The following is a 20,432-nucleotide window of genomic DNA, read 5'->3' on the forward strand; positions in this document are numbered from 1 at the left end:
CAACTGGCAACTCTAGACCAGGCCCGGCAAAGCCGCTATAGCAAGTGGAGCCCTGGAAAAGGGGCTCCACCCACTTCAGTTTTAAGGATGCCGATAAACGTTACTCTCTCATTCTCACAGATCACAGTCTGTGCCCCCTCCCACTCTGCCAAACTAATTACATACTAATGCTTAGAAATAATCCAATCACGCCATTTCTAAAACTAAGAGCTATGTAAGTTGGTTCCTTGATCTGTGTGGCGATAATGCGATAATGACTGCCACAAACTATGTGTCGTCTTTTCCTCTCGTCAGCCCAGCTGAGGTCAGGGGAGCTGTTGCTCTGCATAGCAATGGTCATAGAAAGCCTAGCAACTGGTTGCACAGCTGTGCACCTGCTTCACTAGCCCATACACTGCTCCGCCACGAGCCCACCTGCCTGGATCCTGCACGCAACCACTCGGTCATGGCAGATGTGACATCATGGCCAACTGCGCATGCACTCCTTCGTTCTGTATAAAGCAGTTGTGGCTGTTCAATCATGCATGGCCATGGCGACTGTGGCGGCAGGCGCAGCGCAACATGGGGAGACCGCAGAAGGTTCACACTGCCGATGAGGAAGCCGCTTAACAGGAATCGCGGCGCGCTGCCGAACGAGACTGCTGGACTCGACTCGTTTAAAGTAGTCCACGACGTAGTACGGCCGAAACAGCGAAAGGCAGCTGTGCTGGACTTGAACGGAACTTGGCACTCCTTGGCATTACTTCGTATAACTTATACCCGTGCCACACGGCTACAAGAAATGACATCCAGTAATTTAAAGCATAAAGTTCCTGAATGACATTTATTTCGGCCGAGCTGCCACACGTCTAAATTTAAAGGCATTTGACCTGATGATGTCGATAACAGCCACTTTTGAAGTGAGCAATTTTAGGCTAATAATAAAATATAAACACCCATGTTAACAACTCTACTCTGCATTCACAAATAGTGAAATGTAGAAGTAAGCATATTATGGTGCCATTAGCTCGACTTTGTTCCTGTCTTTTACAACATTGCAACCAACCACAGCAGCTTCGGCCATTTCACGTCGAATCCAAAGCCTAGAATCCGACATGGCGCCTGCCATGTCGAAGCCGTTGAATTTCACTTTCATGCGACTAGTAAATAACATGAAATCGTTAACAGTCATGTACAAGATATTTTTGAGACGATAGATGCTATTTCAAAGTTTTATGTGTACTGCACTGAGCAAGCTTTGGTGTCAAGAGTACACATTTCTCAGTCGAATGGGTTCTAGCGAACGCATTAGGTGACTAATGGCATTAAGGCGAATACCATTTGATTTGCCCGTATAGCACCGCACAAATCGCATTAAACGCTAAGGCATTAGGAACTTAATGCCATTTTCTGGGCCCGTGTGGCACAGGATTGGCATCACTTGGCATCCCTTCGTATGGCAAGGACCAGCTAGGAACAGATTAGCTCCTCTATGCCTTTAGCCTTGTGCCACTAGTGCAAGCTACGCCCGGCTTTTTTCTTCCCAGACAACGAGCATGCTTAAGTCCTAGAAACTGTGACTGTGAATGAAAATGGCACAATTCAGGGTGCTGTCCCTCATACTCTTGTTTGCATTGGTGATGTGTATTTTTCTCAACTTCACTCACCATGCTGTCCTCGTGCATAGACCTGCATCGAGCCAACTTGGGTACCAACATTTAAATGACTCAGACATTTAAATGATCCAGAAAACATTCCTTGAGTTTGAACACACAGGTTTAGTTTGATGGCCAAACACGTCATTTGAATTGGTAAGTGACTGGCCAGAAATTATTGAAAATACCTACCAAGTTCATTTGTGCACTCACTGGATAGAACAAATTAAGCTCATATATAGGCGGCTCTGAACTATATTTGCCCAATACAGCCTAAAGTGCTGGTGCCACGCAGTGAGTATTGCAATCTCAACATTTGCACCACGCAACGTCATGATAACAATGCGAAAGAAATTTAATTTGATTTCAGTTATTTGTTTTCAACCTGTCATTTGAATCGGTAAGTGACTGGTTACGCTACTGGGTCCCATACTCAGAAATTTCAATGGCCATGGTGATACTGTGGGCCCATTGGATGAGCAGACCTTTCACCGAGACAACACTTGGTAAGAGCTAGTAAATTTTTTTCGTGGTAGATTAAAAAATATTAAGCTTTTTCCTTTGGTACTTCATATTTTCTGTCAGGCTAAGTGCTCGCACATGTTTTGTTGCACCCTTTGCACGCAAGAATTTCGGTCAGCGGCTGCATGTGGCTACCCATTAAAGTGGGTACATTTCCGCATTTGTTTTCACACAAACCTTTGCCATATGATCCTCACTGTGCCCAAGACATACCATGCCCACAGTGAACCCAGCATCCTTGAATAAGCCCTCAAACAGCACAACGACAAAGATGGAAAAGAGGCATTACCTGCGCGTGGACAGCTCGTCTTCTGGTGCCGGCTCTGCAAGACCCACGTCGTTGCTGTCATAGGTGTCGTCGTATTCGTCTTCATACAGGCCTTCATCGTCCACAACTTCTTGCACTATGCTGTACTTCTCGTACACCTCTTTCAGCACTTTGTCGTGGCCTTTGTCGTCTAATGACTTGGGGTTTTGCTCCTGCACCGGAGAAGAACGGCCACTTTTAAGCATGGCTCCTTCCTGCTCCACAAGTGGTATCACTGCTACACAACACTACCGCACGAATATCCAAGGAAGCAAATTCTGTGTTACTCATTCAAACAAGCAAGGCGCATCTGAAGGGGCGTTACTCACATTTTCCCGATGTGAACCTTTGACATGTCGACATCGTTTCTCTCAATAATCAAACTCGTCGTTGTCGTAAATGCTTCGGGACTCAATCTCTAGCGGCCTAGAACAAGTGAAGGTAAGGAAACACCAATTAACTATGCTTTTCAGTCAAAGCCATGCTTAACGATACATGATGACAGCTTGTTGGAGGCAAGTTCAAACGCAGTGGTGGAAATGCTTTCCAGCATTTTGGAGCAGATATTTAAGCAGGCAAAATCTGCTTTTGGAGCAGCTACCCTGTGTTTGAGCAGACACGGGCTTTTCATGAACACAAAGAGGATGAAAATTTAGCCTTAATTTAGTTTAATGTTCCCTCAGTTTACATCATTATTTCTGCATTGGCAGCAAGCCCACAAAATAAGCACAAAAAATTAACAAAAGTAGGATTATGTACAGAAGCAATGACACAAAATGTGAAGGATATTGCACCAACAAGCTGGCTGCAGCATGAAAGCTGTTCATAGCAACACACACACACACACACACACAAACACACACACACACACACACACCACACACACACACACACACACACACCGCTCAACTAAAACGTATTTACGACGACGAATCACCAACCGAGTCTCATAGAGCATAATACCTTCACTGCCTGCTTAAGCCGTAGTGATTCATCCTACGCCTACCGGTTAGTGCGTACACTGCGTACCGCGATAACAATTTGCGCACGCTTGTGTGAATATTCGAGTACTTCGAATACTTGAACGAATATTACAGTATTCGAATTCGCTTCGATTCGAATTTAAATTACAGGAAATTTCGAAGTATTCGAAATGAACAAATAGGTGTATATAAGTCCGCTTGTAATCCCCCTGTAAAGGTGGTTTCACTGCAGTGGAGAAGTGCTATACCGTGAATACACCTTTCCAGAAAAAATCCGCACTGCCGCGGAGCCTCACCTCAAGGTTAAATGAACATACTACCCTCACATCGATTCATCATTTTTTAAGTTTAAAAGCTTGTTATACCAGCTTATATGCTCTAACTATAGTAAATTTTAAAAGTCACATATTTTACAGGTTATTACTTGCATTCTAATGAAAATTAAATCCAAAGTTGCTTCCACTTTCTTGGACCCAAAAAGAATGACATTTGCACAGGCCTTGCTTCAATTTTAAAAAAATACTGCACAAATTAGTTGGGCCATGACAAATATGCTCATTTTTCTTTACAATATGTGATATATACTATTCGAATTCGATTCGGAATTATTTGACCGCATCACTATACGCTTCGAATTCGCTTCAAACCTAAAATTTACTATTCGCACAAGCCTAGTTTTTCCCCATAAAAGTTTACTGTGCTGCTGAACTTGCTGACGCCACAATGTTTTCAGTCTTTTCGAGTGTGTGGAAATCGGTCGATAAATAATTCCTACTTCCATGCGATTGCGGCGCTGCCTTTGCGGGTAAGCATAGAGAAAGAACGCTTTGTAGAAATGCACCACTTTGTAGAAACGAAACCAGCTCACTGTTGCGGAGTTGAGCGTTGCGGGCCGTGCACCTAGAAACGTCACTGGATTGGCGCTATTACGATAAATGCACGCATATGGCACAGCAAGCGTAGCGCTGTTGTAACCATACTGCACACTTTTATTAGGCAACAACCCAAAAATGCCTCAGTCCACTGCCAAGACCTCTAGAGCATCGAGGAATGCGCATCACTGGCAGAAAGCTAACCTTGCGGCGTTGCAGTATAGTGGAGTCGCAGCACTGCCACTACTGATATCGAATTGGACTGCGTCGGCTGTCACAACGGCTAGGACGCTAGTGGTGCCATTAAGAAATGCTGGAGCACAAATGTACAAGATGGCAACCATGACGTACTTCTGCTCACGAAGCGCACTGGCCGCGAAACATTAGTTTCGGTTCCAAAACAACATTGTGGCGCAGCAATGGTGCAAATTAAGCAAAAAAAGACCTTTTTGGAGCAGTATGGAGCAGGAATTTCCAGATGGCACAGATAGGCGCAATTTGCACTGGCTTCCCACCCCTGAAACAGTCGTACGAACTGCACAAATTTTGTCTAAATCCCTCGATTATTTGAAGCATCGATAACTGGTGCCTTGTGATGGAAGCTGCAATGCAGTTTCACTGCAATTAAATCTGTAATCAACGTATAGCACATGCCATCGAAGTATGAAATCGAACTTAAGAAAGATGTTAATGAAGTACTAGTAGATGGACAAACAGCATCTGAATATCCCTTGAGCATCCCTTTTGTTTGCATTCCTTTAGCAGATGATGCAAGTAATAAGTGATATGGAGAGCAATGCTTATATGATGTGAATTCCTGAAAGCAACTAGTACAAAAAAAAGCTACATTTGCCCACTGTGTACCCCACCGTATAAAGCTTGGGCACTGAACATATGGCCAAAAACGTGAAATGACTAAATCCAAACGTGATCTCTTATTCATGCCGTAATGTTAATTTACAGTGGATCCTCACAGATACAGTCCTCACAGGTCTTTTAAGTACGGCGCTCGTTTTGAACGAGTTAGTAGGGCTCCATAACTGCAGACGTTACGCATATAAGTACAATTACAAACGCACAAACACATCTTTCAATATCTCTTAAAATGTTCAAGTGGACAGCAAGTAAATTCCCATGGACGTCAACATAAACCAACCTTTGGCAAACATTTTGCTAAACACGGTGAATGCATTCAACGCTTTCAAAGCAAACCACCTAAACAGCCGGCAAAATTATCAACAAATTGACTTACTCAGATGTGGACGTGGATGGGGTAGGTATAGTAAGACTAGGTGGCAGGTTATTGTCCAGCAGTGCCATCACCACTTCATCATGGTTGTTGCTGTAGTACTTCAGGCAATCCTTCAAGGTGCAGGAAAAACAAAAGCAGGCATTACACCGCAGGTAAAGAAGAAGCAGGTTACAAAAAAGCGTAGGTTGTTTTTGGCAAGCTCGCTGGTCACTGCAGGCTCCAATGTATCTGGGATGTCGAGGTGAAAATTGATTTCTGCAATAATGCCATGTTAATGCAGTCAAGTTCTCACAAACCTGGTGAGACCACACGGGACCACAAAGTGCTGAGTTACTGGTGTTAAAAAAAAAAACAGAAAGGAAAGTCAGATGGGAGCACTTTTCTTAGACTTAAGGGGTGCCTGCATTAATAGCAAAAGCAATGAAATCCTTGATGTTCTGAAATATTTCAGCCCTGGTGGGCTCCTGTAACCATGGAGCATCAGCGACCAAAGGTACTAAGCACACAGCGACACTGTGTGAGGTTTTCCAGAGTCCTACCTAGAACAGTGCAATGTTGTGCATTTGCAGATGACATTTCAATATGTAATATTGGTTTATGGAGTCAATTAACCATAAATGTGTGCAATACGGGCTTTTGCCATACCTTACTAATTGCCACAGAATGGTTCAAGCTGGACCACTGAACTATGTCAGCTGTTGTATAGTAGGTTATGATAAACACTGTGGTGGAGGGTCAGACGTTATAACATTCATGCCACAATGGATGCAATAGCTCCACACACACCATCTCTTGAATGCACAAGATTCCATATTTACATGATTGTAGGCCCACTCAAATGCAGGCCCCCCCCCCCCCAATGGCATGGGGAAATAAAACGCATGAGCTCACTTCGTAAAAGAAACTTTTTTACGTAGTCACTGGACTGACTACACGTTGACCCGACTCCACAGTTTGGCGTGCCCATCCTGTCACACACTTCTCTGTCCTGTCCTCGTAAAAAGTAGCGCTGGAATACTTTAAGTGGAAAGGTATCATCAACTTGCCGTGCAACGTGTTTTGTAAAGACAAAAAAACACGAATTCCAGTGTGCAAAGGTGGCTTCACGGCAGTGCTTCATTGCCGTGCAGCGAAGCTACCTTTGCGGCAATACGCGGGGATTTAATTTCTGCGAATCGTTGCCAAGAGTGTGTGTTATCTGCGAGAAATGTGGTATATGTTACAGGCAGAGCCGGAGTGAAACAGCAGCGTCATAACCACGTCACAGCGTCCCCGATTTCTTGTTTGTCCCGCCGTAACTGGCGCTACTAGTTGTCGTTAAGATTGTAAATCGACCCCCCCAACTTTGGATTTCAAATTTAGATAAAATGGATCGACCCACAATCGTGTAAATACAGTACTTAAGAACCTAGCCACAACTAACGAAAGAGCAGCAATATTTCAGACAAAAGCAAAAACATCCCTTAAATTTTTTTACTCTCTTTTACTGTAATTTTTATAGTACAGTAAAATAAAATGATTCTTTGCTTCAATTATCGGCTGAATTCCGCTCCAATAATGATTGCATGGATAGATCAGGTAGTGCATGCTATGCAATGGTTCCACCATCGAGGGTAGGTCAGCTGAAACAAATTTTACGCCTAAAATGAAAGAAAGTTGAGCTAGCTGGTAAGGATTCATCACAAAAGAAGGTAAGGCATGTGAACCCGGACACAAGAGAAGGAAACAAGACAACACAAACGCCGGCCATCAACTGAAAGTGTGCACTGCGATGGAGGAGAAAGTAGACGCAAAAACTTCCGTGCACGTGCAGGTGTGCTAGCTGCACCTGTCAATCTGGCACACCTGGGGATCTACGTAAGAGATAACCGTTCAGGAATTTAATTTATTTCATTTCTTTTTTATCCCCTTCAGCGGCAGTGTGTACAATTGTACACATCAACTATACAGAGGCACGTCACACAGCTAGTGTTTCTTCAAATGGCTTGAAACGCAGTGTGCACATTTGTGCAGGCTTCCTGAGCGGACAACTAGTGGTGCTGCGTATTGCTGCAGAGGATCACCATGTTCAACGATCTTTTGACGTGCCGCGTTCGGGGACCAACGTAAAGAGTATTATTTTCCTTTGCTCGGAACGAATACAACAAAAAACAAACTGGGCATGCATTTTGGGCCTAGTATTTGATTCTTTTTATGCAAGAATTGAAGCTGACAGATTGCAGCATAATTAGATATTTAATTACATGCTCATTAACATTAATTACTGAAACTCACACAAAACAGCACATTCCTTTATTTTCTTTCTTGGAATGTAATATTGAGTGCCTTGGAATTAGGCTATGCGAAATTGACGCAATTGCAGACAGTGCATCCTAATTCGCACCTGAAGGGGTTATGCAAGTTAATCAAAGGCTGGCTCACGCATGAACTTCCACTCCTATCAATATGCCAGGCCTCAACCATTAGACGTTTTTCTCCATTTCTGCGCCTGTAATAACACTGCAAATGCGCAGGTATGGCAGCCCACAGCTACGCATGTGGACGTACGTAAGTTTTTGCGTTAACTTTTTTTTCCACCACAGTGTGCTCTCTCAGTTGATAACTGGCGTTTGTGTTGTTCTCTTTTCTTGTGTCCGCATTAGCACACACGGTGGAAAGCCTCTTATGGTGATTTATACCGAATTTTGAGCAGAATAACTTGGCAATGCCTAAGAACATCAAGTGCAAAAAGCTTGGGTGTTAACACTGCAGCTGGACGCTGCTTCCCAATGGCAATATTTGGCTTACCGGTGTTCTCGCTCATTATAGGCTTCATCTTCTGGAGACACTAAACAGTATCAACGTAGTACGATCACTGGCAGCACTTCTCTTCGTCTCACGTGATAATTAGCCATAAACTGTTTCATTAGACCAAGACAGAGAGGATTTGACAACATTCAAGATATGGCGATGTCCAGAATCAAAGCATTCAATGTGTAAGGCGACTAAGCGTACGGCCTAGTCACCTGTCAGGATAAAAGCCGACATCAGGGGCACTGTAAGGATTTTATTTAAAAGGGGGTAGTTCTACAAATTTGTATGTATATGTACTATTTGTATGGGAATTTTTGCCAGAACCAAATCGATTCGTCGTGAAATGCAGGTCGTCGCATGAACGGGGAACATATAATCGAGGTTACACTGTATCGAGGTTCCACAGTAGCAGGACGCAACAGTCTTGAGAGAGAGAGGAAAGAAAAGAGCAACCAAGAAAAAAAATTTAGTGCTCCTCGAACCTTTAGGAATGCCTGTGGGAGATCTGGGAAGAGTTCTGTCAGGTTCTGGAATTCTGATGATGGTGCTGCTAATGGTTCCCCACCACAGGCTCCTAGCTCTTCTTCTGCTGGGGCAGCTTTGTTGGACTCAGCTACTGCCGTTGCTGTTGTTGCTGCTGTGGCCCCGCTGGAAGTTTGGAATGCAGGAACTTTGGTTGTTTTCCTCGGGTTAGCTGCCGCATCCTGCCAATAGCCCAGTGGAAAAGAAAAAGGGGTGCAAAAATGCCGTCAGAATGAAGATAATTTAACCAAGTTGATTATGTAACTCTCCTGTACATAACACACACAGGCAGTAGGCAATAAACATGTTGATTCCAAGCCAAGGAGTGGCAAGTCATTCACGAATTCAAGTTAAAATGAGCAGCTGATCACATATAAGAAGAAGGCAAGAGAAGGCCTTCGCTGGCCAATCAACTCGACGGTTAAAGTGATCATGTTGAAATTCAACAGCGTGCACAGTTGACACAGTGCAGGCAAGTTAAAGAAACATCAAACTGAAGCAATGAATAGATTCAGATGGATAAATCATTCTTTGAAATCTCTACTGTCCTTAATTTCACCATCGTAGGTTTATTAACAGAAGGGAAAATGAAGGTTTTAAATTTACGCCATCAGCTTGATCTTATGGATTTCAAAGTGTTTTTCTTTTTTGTATACTGGCCTGAAACGTAGTACATCAAGTCTCTGGCCTTCTTAGCGGACAATTTACTTAATATTTATCGATTAAGAACTATGCAGACCTTAGCAGACACCATCAAAACCTGTGACGTCACAGAAAGTTGGTGTGGGAACTTCGTGGTGGTGTTTCCACTCGCATTTTCTTTTTGAGTGTTATCTCGCTTACTAGGTGTCTTCTCAGGGCAAGAGTAGTGCCTTTGGTATCGCGAAAGCGTAAGTTACCAATATGAGAAATATTATTGTTCTCTTTAGTGTCCCTTAAAAGAAAACAGGCACCGACTCAGAGCTTTGTTTGCATTTTCAAAAGATGCTACAAAGAACATGAAGGACGCTCGAGCTTCGCCTTCAAGAGGAGAACGCGAAAGCGTGATTGCGTATCGTCCGCATCGTCTACTCATTCGCTTTCCAGGCTTCGCTTCTTGGTGGACACCTCAACCATCCCATAAGCAAAGTCTGTGCACATAACATCCTTTAAACTTTCGTAGAATGCATGCCTACTGCAAGCGCAGTTGCAAAGTGCCCAGTACACCATAATTCGTCATTTTGCGAATTAGCCAAGTACCCACTACACGTCCGTAGGACAATATGCGCAACTGCACACACTGTTGATGCTGTTGCTTGTGACGATTAAATATGCCTGTGCACGTTGTAATGGGTGGATGGCGCAATTCACACGGTGTGACGCCTGGTGCAGCTCTACCCTTCTGCCCCGTAATATTGCACATGGTAACAGGACTCCCCACACTACATGACGCACGTGTAGGTTTTCTTCCAAGGCAGCTTCGAGCACTGGCGTGGCTCTGTGGTAGAATGCCTGACTGCAACGCAGAAGGCTTGAGTTCAAATCCCTAAAAAATAGTACCTGAGCGTTCAGGAGGTTGCTGGGTGGAGCGCTGCCCAGTTCAGTGTAGACAGTGCTGATGCTCTGAAGGACGTAGAGGCTGCGCGTGTTGTCTCTGAACAGCAAACGGCAGTCAAGGATTGCCACACACATACCAGCCAGCAGGACAACATGCCTGTTGCACCGCAATGGCACACAAACATGAGAAGATAACCATAAGGCGTTTTACTTTTCTGCATTCCCTAGTGTGCATGACACGGCCCAATTTGCTTGCAGATGCTTGGTTCTCGGCACAGAGCACATTTCGGCAGCTGGTTATGCCAGAAACGCATCAATTAGAAATTATATTTGACTAAAGAATGCCTAAAGAAACTCTCATGATCAGCTTAAACCGATATATCCTCTTGAGGTGCAACGTCAAAATATGTGGATGCAACTCGTTTTTGCCAGTTATTTGATCCAGTGGAGAAGGAAGAGCAAAATACATTGCGCATAGGATGAATTGCAGCTCCTGCATAGTCAAAGTGCCCGGATTTAACCTCAATGTGCTGCATATGACTGCAAGCAATCACTTCGGTGAAAGCACTACAATGTTTGATGGGTTGTTCGACATGCCGCAATTCCATGCCGAACGTGAAAAGTGGATTTTTTTTTCTGTCAGAAGTGAATACAACCAAAAACTGATTGTACATGTGTTTTGAGCCCACAATTTGATTCTTTTCATGTAAAATGGAACATGATTGAGTGAAGAATAATGAAATATTCATTTACACTCTAAGTACAGGTGATTACTTAACACACTCAAAACATTACTGTTTCATTATCATTATTCGAATGTATTATCGAATGCCTTGAAATTATGTTGTGCAAATTTGACACATTTCATAATTCACCCCTGAAGGGGATACAGCATGCTTCCAGCCCTCTACATACTTTCATTCATTTCAAGGTAACACGATTATTAAGAAAGGAGACATGTTAAAAGTAACAATCATTTCCTTCAACATCTCATTGCTATTGCAGTAGTGCCTAATCCCGAAGTATCGCCCCATCCATACTTCTTTTCTTGAAATTTTGCTAAACGTTCCTTCAGTAGATTACAGTATAAAAGCATCAACATAACTGCAAATGCATTGTTTGAATAAGGCCTTGCGTAATAACTATACTCTGTTCCAGAAGTTCCGTGCAGCAGAGCCAAGGCTACACGACCCTCGAACGCAGGTTGTTGCGAAGCGAGATGTAGTGCCCCATATACGAAGCCCGTTGTTTGTCCTCATGACTTTTGCAAGCGGTCTCGTCGGAGGATTTTTACTTGAAGGCTTCTCTGCGTGCTGTAGCTGTGATTTGTATGACGATTTTGTCGCATTTTCTGTGTAAAACAATTTTTGTGGCTCCATGATACTGAAGAAAGAGTTCTTGCTTGTACGTGTTATAACACGCAAATGACGAAAGAAATAACGCTGTTGTGGCTCGTATGTGTTATGTTTTTACTTATAAAGTACGAAGGAATGGTACGACACTGTCTAAACTTTTATGAGTAGTCCGCACAGCCCGAGCGTCCACAGCGCCGCGGAGGACCCAGTCTTGGGTTGTGATTAGTCCGCGGTGGCAGATTTGGTCACGCCTTAGTCAAAATGGCGGCGCCTGGTTCACCTGTGCGATATCGTGCAAGTATCTCGAAGACGCACGCTTTTACGGTGCCGAGGAGAATATTTAACCACTTTCACAATTACAGCTCATCTCACTGCGCAGTTGCACAGTCTCCCGAGACCCTCTTGCCGCTTTCGCTGCAGCGCTCGCCGCTAGCAGACGACAGGGCGCGGAAGGATACATTTAGATGTGCTCGCCCTCCTGATTGGTTAAGAAGGCCTGTAGCTTCCACAGTGCTGCACGGAACTTCTGGAACAGAGTATACAGCTGAAGCAAGTCCTATGCCAGGTGTTGAAACAAAGACTTCCACAAACTGACAGGACAGTTTGCACACTAAACTGTCAAGTTAACGCTGCTACACTGAAACAAAAGATTAATCATATCAAAAACATAAAACTGGATGCACACGAAAGGATACACAAAGAAGTTGTACTCTTCAAACATTCCAATGTCTTCTTCAACTGGGTATCGCTGCTGGTAGGAAAATATAAAACTGTAAGGAAACAAGTAAAAGCAATACCGTAAGCACTCGTAAGTATCACTACATAAGAAAGCCCTTTTAAAAAATTGTTTAAACTTCCTATTTTAAACGCGATCTACGGATTTTGAAAGTTTCCATTAGTGTTGGCTGCTTTAGCAGCTCCTGGCAATTTGACAACGCAGTCCATCTTTCATAAAACATGGTTGATCCCTCCGTCATAGGAATCGGGGTAACACGAAAGTAAAACGTGCCCTTATAGAAGTAACTGAATCTTTACTGTAAATTGATATAAGCGAGTTTTCACAATGTATATTGATGTCGGGCAGCTATAGCACCGTTTAACGTGGATGCACCCACTTTGATGCTTCGTGGTACATCTCCACGCCGACGACTAACGTCCATGTTCAATGATTAAGCAAACCGTTGTGGTAGCTGTAGTAGTTAGCGGTGAAAGCCTAATCAGCGAACGAGTTGTGTTAGCCAGAAGAGCGTCGCATATTGGACGCAGAACTTGGTCGCGATCCTGCGGTATATTAAAATGTGATTGAACACCACGGCCACACTAGAGGGAAACGCAAAGTGCGTCGTGCCGCCCCGGAGCCCGGCCGCAATTTTTCTCGGGGCGAGCGCGTAGGCGGGGAACGCGGCGTTACAGCCAGGTGAGGCAGGCGCGCGTCGCAGAGCTATTTTTGGTTTGACTAGCGTGATGCTATGAGCGAGGCCGACGCTTTTACGACGCTTGCGTTAAGGTCGCCACCTCGCGGAGTGTTAAGGCACTGACAAAATTGCATTTCTATTGAAAACGCCCCGATGGGAGGAACGTGTAACGTATTGCAGGTACTAATCGCGGAAGCCACAGTAATGATTAATTACCTTACTTTGCCACTCCCAGAACGCCAAACCACGACGCCGACTGGGAGAGTGGTAGATATAAAAGGCGCGTTTGTAAAACCTCTAGAGTCTGTGACCGTGGCGCAGTGGATAGCGCGCCCGGCATCTGTTGTTGCGGACCGAGCGGTCGTGGGTTCGATGCCCGTTGACGGAACTTTTTTTCTTTGCCATATGATCGTGCACATTTTTTCGACGTCATTTCCGTGACGGAAATACGTCACTGAAGTCTTGATGGACCCCGGCATAAAACACTTTCGTGTTAAAAATGTCAGTCCGCATATTTTTATGACCATATCCAATGCCAAGCTCCAAAATAATGATAACTGTGTGACTATGTAAACACACTGCAATGGTTTTAATATGCAGCATTGAATTACTACAACATGGAGTATTGTGTGCAACGTGTAGGGCAATTATCACCTTCTGGAAATCATTTTTTTTTTTTTTTCAGTTACAATGAGATACTGCACCATCATTTTTGATGCTGCATGGCACACTGACAAGTATCTGCAAACATGTGCACAAGAAGAATATGATGCTCACAGCTATTTTTAAGTTTAGAAGCATATTCTTAGAATTAAATGCAGCCAACATTCTTAATTCAATCTTGATAATACTGGTTAAACTAATCAACTCAACTAGGTGTAAGATTAAAGACGAGGAAGAAACAAAAAGCCCAAACACACTGCTTCTCAATCTGGTAAAGTACGACACTCTTAACAAGCACCCCTACTAACATCTACCCAATTTGTACAGGTTCAAAGTAAAGAAAACTAGTGTAAAAAAACAAATTTTACCTGCTAAACAAAGCAGAAGAATAATGCGCACCATATTTCTTAAAGGGGCCCTGCAACACTTTTCTCATCGAATGGCTTCGGGGGCACACTGCGGTTGAAAACTTTCTTTTAAACTCTTTATTGATTTAGGTGAAACTTGCTGAGTTTATGTATATTTGTGTGCCGATTTAAAATATGCAATTTTTAAAATATCGGACATTCCATGTGCTTTTCAGAAAGAAGACTTTGCGTAAACTGAGTTACAAAAAACTGAGTTACAAAGTAAATAAGCATATCAAAATATTCTCGAATGAGAATTGTTTGCATTAAAACAAGAATGGGTGTTCTAAACCAATTTAAACAAAGGTTATGGTATGTTGAGCATTCGGGACTGAAATCCCAGCTTGTTCTAGACTCGCTCCCGAATACCATACCATACCATACCATACCATACTTACCATAGCTTTCGTTCAAACGGGTTTCTGATGTGCTTATTTCTGATGAAAATAAGCACATTCTGATGTGCTTATTTACTTTGAAACTCTCTCAGTTTAGGCAATCACTTGCTCCCAAAAAGAATTAAAATCAAAACCTACCAACTATACTAGAAAAATAATTGCACATTTGAAATCTGCACACAAATACACATAAACTCAGCAAGTTTCATCTCAATTGATAAAGAATTTTAAAAATTTTTGAGGACCCATGTCCTTCTTTATTAAAGGAGTTTATTGCCTCACGAATCAACTGCCATAAAAATGTTTAGGATCCGTCAAGTACGAGCGGATTTACAGAGGTTTGTTGCACGCTGTAATTGCATTCTCTCTTCTCTCGTCCCAACGAGTATGCTGAAAGCTAAGCAGGGAGAGATGGCACGGGAGAAAGAAGTTACGTCACGTGCGTGTCATGACCTTGAGTGTTTTTCTTTTCTTTTTCTCTTCAATAATAATATCTGGGGTGTGACGTCCCAAAACCACGATATGATTATGAGAGACGCCGTAGTGGAGGGCTCCAGAAATTTCGACCACCTGGGGTTCTTTAATGTGCACCTAAATCTATGTAGACGGACCTCAAACATTTTCGCCCCCATCGAAAATGCAGCCGCCGCAGCCAGGATTCGATCCCGTGACCTTCGGGTCAACAGTTGAGCGCCATAACCACTAGACCACCGTGGCAGGGCTCTTTTTTTTTTCTTCTTCAAACATGTGGCTTTCTTTCAGTTTGATTGCAAGCGTGTGCGCAGGCTGCAGCCGCAGTAACTCTGCAGCTCACGATGCTCAAATCAGCCAATGGTCATGAATTTGGGTATATGGTGTGGTCATTTGGGCATACGGAATCAATTGTAGAAAGAAGAGGGAATGATTTTTAGCCCACTTTGAAAATTAGTTGTAAATTCCAGGCCACGTGCTGCGCTATAATGTTTGGCTCATGTGTTCTCAGGAACCTCGACTACCGATCGGCAGTGTTTTCTGACCATGCTGAAAAAGTGTTGTAAGGCCTCTTCAACAAGTAAAATGCGGCAGGCATCCAATTGCAGCAATCAAGAAGCATGAGGCCAGTTAAATGTTGCAGAATACACATTAATTTACACTTAATAAGATGGTCATCATTCTTAAAGAGCACTGTATCACTTACTATGAGCCGCAACATATCATTTTTCATACTGTTCACAGCATAGAGTTTCCTACAATTACCTAGAGGGAACACTGGTGCTGCGATCGTTCAGCCACCACGGGAATGATGGGTAGTACAGCAGAACCCCGCTGTTACGTTCCTCTCTGTTGTGTTTTCCCGGCTGTTACGTCGTTTTCCGCTGGTCCCAGCATAGCTCCCATAGGATACATTGTATTGTGAACAACGCTGTTACGTCGTAACTGTGGGACCGTTCCCGTATGATACGTCGCGAAGTGCACTCCGAGCCAACCGAGTGACTACCGAAGAGAGCGGCCATGGTGACTTTTCACGCAGCTTGGCCTGGTTTGACCGTAACATTAGCCACATGAGAGGCGCAAGTGACAGGTCATAGAGTTTCTTACAATAATACCTAGAGGGGAATCTGGCGCTAGTGTCTACGTGGACTCCTTGAGTGGCGCTTCAACCACCATGGGAATGATGGGAAGTACAGGCTTCGAATTTGCTTCGGATGGATTAGGTTCTTGAGATTCGTGACGCTCGTTTGCAGAGTGTAAAACAAAGCGATATAAAGTAAAAAGTTTGCGTGACCGCGAGATAGAACAGAAACATGGACAAATTCAACCACCAGGGTATGCATTGCTCTGCAATTGTGTTCCAGATTTGGCATCACAATATAATGAATTATTTTCTTTACAACACTTGAAACAAAACGTGCTTGTCTTTCCCTCGAAAGTACGCATTATCTATTTATGGAAATAACATTACCGTATTGAGTGAGAAACACAACGTATCATCTGCTGCAATGCCAGATGCGTCTGTCCAAGTGCGTCTGCCCCCAACGCATCTCTCGTTTTGTTGTAAAGTCGAGTCAGAGGAGCGCAACGGTGCGTCTACTTAGCTTCGCCGTCGTTTTGTAGTCGATTTGAAAGAGTTTTTGACAAGTAGCGCTTATCACAAAACATCAACTCTATGCAATTTCCTGCACTGGCATGGGATGCTACATCTATACGCAGTGGTGAGTGCACGACACTTTGCTAAATCTGTCAAATACAACATGTAAAGCTGCAACGCCGCAGCAAACCAAGAGATTACTAGTCTTCAGCCTCTTTGAACAACAAAGGCACTGCTTGAGTGCATTGCAATGCACCCTACTGCCCACGCCTTGCGAAGAACGAAACTGAAACTGTAGAAAAAGATCCGTAGATAGTTCGTTAGCTAACGCAATCCAATCCGAAGCCTGTACTTCCCATCATTCCCATGATGGTTAAACGATCGCAGCGCCAGTGTCCTCTTTAGGTTATTGTATGAAACTCTATGCGACAGGTACTTTCGGTTGATGCAAACAAAAGCATAGCCTTCGAGATCCGTACTGCAAAGATGGTGTCTATGACGTAACTGCTCGCGAAAGCAAGGCCATCGAGATTGGCATTTACGTTTTGACAAAAGCATAGCCTTTGAAATTTGTATTGCAAAGATGGCGTCTATGACGTAATTACTTGCGAAAGCAAGGCCTTCGAGATTGGCATGGCGTAGACTCACCATCATCATTATTTGTCGGAGGAGTTCGAGCTGGTTGGAGTTCGCGTGGTCGTGCGCGCGGTTCGCGGTCGGATTCACCGCGCTGGTCGTGATTGCATGTGCTTAGTTCTTTTATGCCAACAGCTGTTGGTTCTAAAAAAATCGCATACGTTGATTACATTTTTGTGGATGACGCCGTCCCCAGCTGCGCGTTTCTATCCGTCAACTAGATCGTGGCTGAGTGCACCAATGTGTGCACCAGTGACGAAATTTAGGAGTTGGTGGAGCAGGGGTTATTTTCTTCGATGACCGCTTTCAGGAGGTACATCTACTTTCGCTAAGTGTTCGACCGGTTACTACAAGCCACGGTGGCCCGAAACTATGCCAATAGCCCTACAGTATCACTCGGAGATGCTGACGCAACCGGCGACAATCTCGCGAAGGTATCTCCATAAGTGATCGCTTGCCAGGTGCCGGCCGTGGTGGCACTAGATTTATGAAAAGAATGTTACACTGCAGGTGCTCGAAAAATGTTTCGTGCTGCTCGGACATAAGTAAAAGCACCAGGCAACATTGCACAGTTTTTCGCGCGTAAGCATTGAAATTAAATTTCGTACTACTAAATATTTTGTCGTTTTTCCTGTTTCTCGACTCTTGCGTTTCCAGTGTCTTACGTTTATTTCCTACGGTCCCTTTGAAAATGTATCAGCGGGGTTCTACTGTACACAGATTTGCCTAATCTTTGTACTTAAGGCTTCGAACACACTTGTGGCTTTGTTTATTGCTGTGTTATGGCATTCGTTTCGGATAAAAGAATGGACTGTTGTGAACTTCGTGACCAGATTTCAATTGGTGAGCCTAAAAAGGTTAAAATGGTGAAGTGTAACTGCTGACTTTTGCTCAACTTCGTATTGTGACAAAGTGGATACAGGCGACGCGGAGCCAAACGGAGCCAAAAGAATGAAGTTTAGACAAATCCGTGAACCCATCATTCCCATGCTGGCTGAAGCGCCATGCGTTGCAGCTCCCATAGACATTAGCGCCAGAGTTCCCGCTAGTGCATCTATAAGAAACTCTAAGGTTCAGAGACTTCATAACACTCAGTAAGCAAAATGATGGCCCATGGCTGCACGAATCTCATTGCTAGTTTGCCCTGCAAAGCATACAATTCTCAGGAACTTTCTCAGTACTGGCTTAGCATGTAAAATATTGTTATCTGGAAAGACAGACAGAAGGCTATGCACGGATATATACTATATTTACAAGCAAATACAGCTCGCTAGCTTAAAGGTAACAGCATAACGGCATTGTCAATAGCACTACCAACACTTTATTTTTATTAATGAGGTTCTTAAATAAAATTCTAAAAGGTGCCATAATGGCATTCCACATTGGCATTGTGTGCCCTCCCATTCCCATTTCACTGGTTTCATTTTCAGCAGCACTTAAGTAAAGTTTGAGCTTGTACTAGTCAGTAGATCATAAACAATAGCATAAAAAAATGGATGGAAGCTATAATCGCTCACTGTTTCTCTGTCAAGCAGTCGCAGATGACTTCGAAGAAAGACTCAATGTACGGAATCTCTTTCCCAGTTTGCTTCGCTTGCCTGTAAAAAGGAAAAGAAAATGTGTCAACCAAGGCTCAAAACAGCATCTTCATGGTAGCTAAGATAAAGACGATTTTCTGAGGTTGATACAATGGCACTGAACACGTAAGGGCTCGACTAATGGTTAAAAGATTGTCATCAAACTGGAGGTTACGCCGGGACTTCAGTTTGTCATCAAACTGAAGTTTACGCCGGGACCACAAATCTGAGCAGAAGCGAACCACCGCGGAAAGCACGCCGCGGGGCGCCTGCTGTTTTGTTTGCCCCATAAATCTGACGTCACTTCAGCCACACTTTTCGCAATGCATTGGGATACGATAGGGCCTCTCCTTAGTTTTTCCTTCCTCCATGGCACTATAATATACCGCAGTGTTATGGAACACAGGTAAAGAAACAGAGCCCCATGCCATTAAGAAAGTACATGAAGTAAATAAGTATACAAAAGAAAACTAACACACACAAAAAAAGACACGTATATCTAACTTCCACCTGTACAGAGACATGTAAAGGAGCTGCATAAAAGATCCTGGCTTACCCGATCTCAAGGAGTGGCTGCAGACAGGACTGCTGCAGCAAGGAGCGGAAGACTTTCAGGACACAAACCTTGGCATATGACAACCGTTTCTTGATCATTGAGAAGACCCTACGCGCACACACGCACACACACAAAGAAAACTGTTGAAAGGTCACTGAATGACAAAACATCCAATGGGAAACACTACAGACAAACACTGGATCACAGTTTAGCCAGTTAACTGTGCTTTCACAACTCTGTTTTCATTACGTTTGTAGCAATATACTATGTTATTCAATCATTAGAACAGAAAAGTAAGGTCAATGTTCCATTCTTGAATTTTGTGGCAAGTACCCTTTGCCACATACAGATGATGCGATCTGCTGTATTCCTGATCTGTTAAAATATTGGAAATCAATAATTTTCGGTGTTTGCTGAATGCCCAAGCTAGTGGACGTGACGAAAACAATAAGATGTGCACAAATGGACCATTTTTGCCACCACTACACAAGCTCTCACCACTAATGCCAGAGCTTGTGTTCTAGCTGCAAGCATAACGCCAACAAAGTGGTTATCAGGCTGCTTACGGTTCGAAAGGCTTCGACTTGTTGCGACGTACAAGCTCCTCCTTCAGTACGAGGAAAGTGGCATCGAAAAACCTTGCTAACCTGCAAATATAAGTCAGTGCTGTTTCACAATTTTGTGGCAACGCACGCAACATGACCTTTCCCAAATTCAAAGGCAAACAACAATCACGATGTGGAACACGTCTTTCTCCACCCTGTATGCGAAGTTATCACCCAGCATATGAAGTCAATAAATTCATCACCATCTGTGCTTCAAAAAGCATGTGAAGGCAGCTGCGTTCCTATAAATTACAATTCAATACAGAAAACAGCAAATTGGAATGCATTCCACACCCGGCTAATTCCCGAAGACACAAAGTGGTAGCACCGG

At 43.6% G+C, this 20,432-nt stretch overlaps 2 protein-coding genes across 2 annotated transcripts in view; both read right to left on the reverse strand.

Moving 5' to 3' along the window:
* Positions 1-2,445: 2,445 nt before the first annotated feature.
* On the reverse strand, positions 2,446-2,669 carry LOC119385788 (activating signal cointegrator 1 complex subunit 2; the record flags this gene model as incomplete). Its single annotated transcript, XM_037653172.1, is given in 1 exon segment — positions 2,446-2,669. A coding segment is annotated over 1 exon segment (224 nt), but the record flags the coding sequence as incomplete, so codon positions are not given.
* A 165-nt stretch (positions 2,670-2,834) lies between these two features.
* Positions 2,835-20,432, reverse strand: part of LOC119387010 (activating signal cointegrator 1 complex subunit 2) — a gene marked incomplete in the record, with an annotated part of 88,353 nt that continues 70,755 nt past the window's right edge. The window contains 8 exon segments of the mRNA XM_037654314.2: positions 2,835-2,889; positions 5,571-5,680; positions 8,846-9,067; positions 10,425-10,518; positions 12,472-12,546; positions 18,881-18,961; positions 19,497-19,604; positions 20,063-20,143. Of these exon segments, the coding sequence (XP_037510242.1) occupies positions 2,835-2,889; positions 5,571-5,680; positions 8,846-9,067; positions 10,425-10,518; positions 12,472-12,546; positions 18,881-18,961; positions 19,497-19,604; positions 20,063-20,143 (826 nt within the window).

The sequence above is a fragment of the Rhipicephalus sanguineus genome, chromosome 3 (assembly GCF_013339695.2).
Source record: "Rhipicephalus sanguineus isolate Rsan-2018 chromosome 3, BIME_Rsan_1.4, whole genome shotgun sequence".
NCBI lineage: Eukaryota > Metazoa > Arthropoda > Arachnida > Ixodida > Ixodidae > Rhipicephalus > Rhipicephalus sanguineus.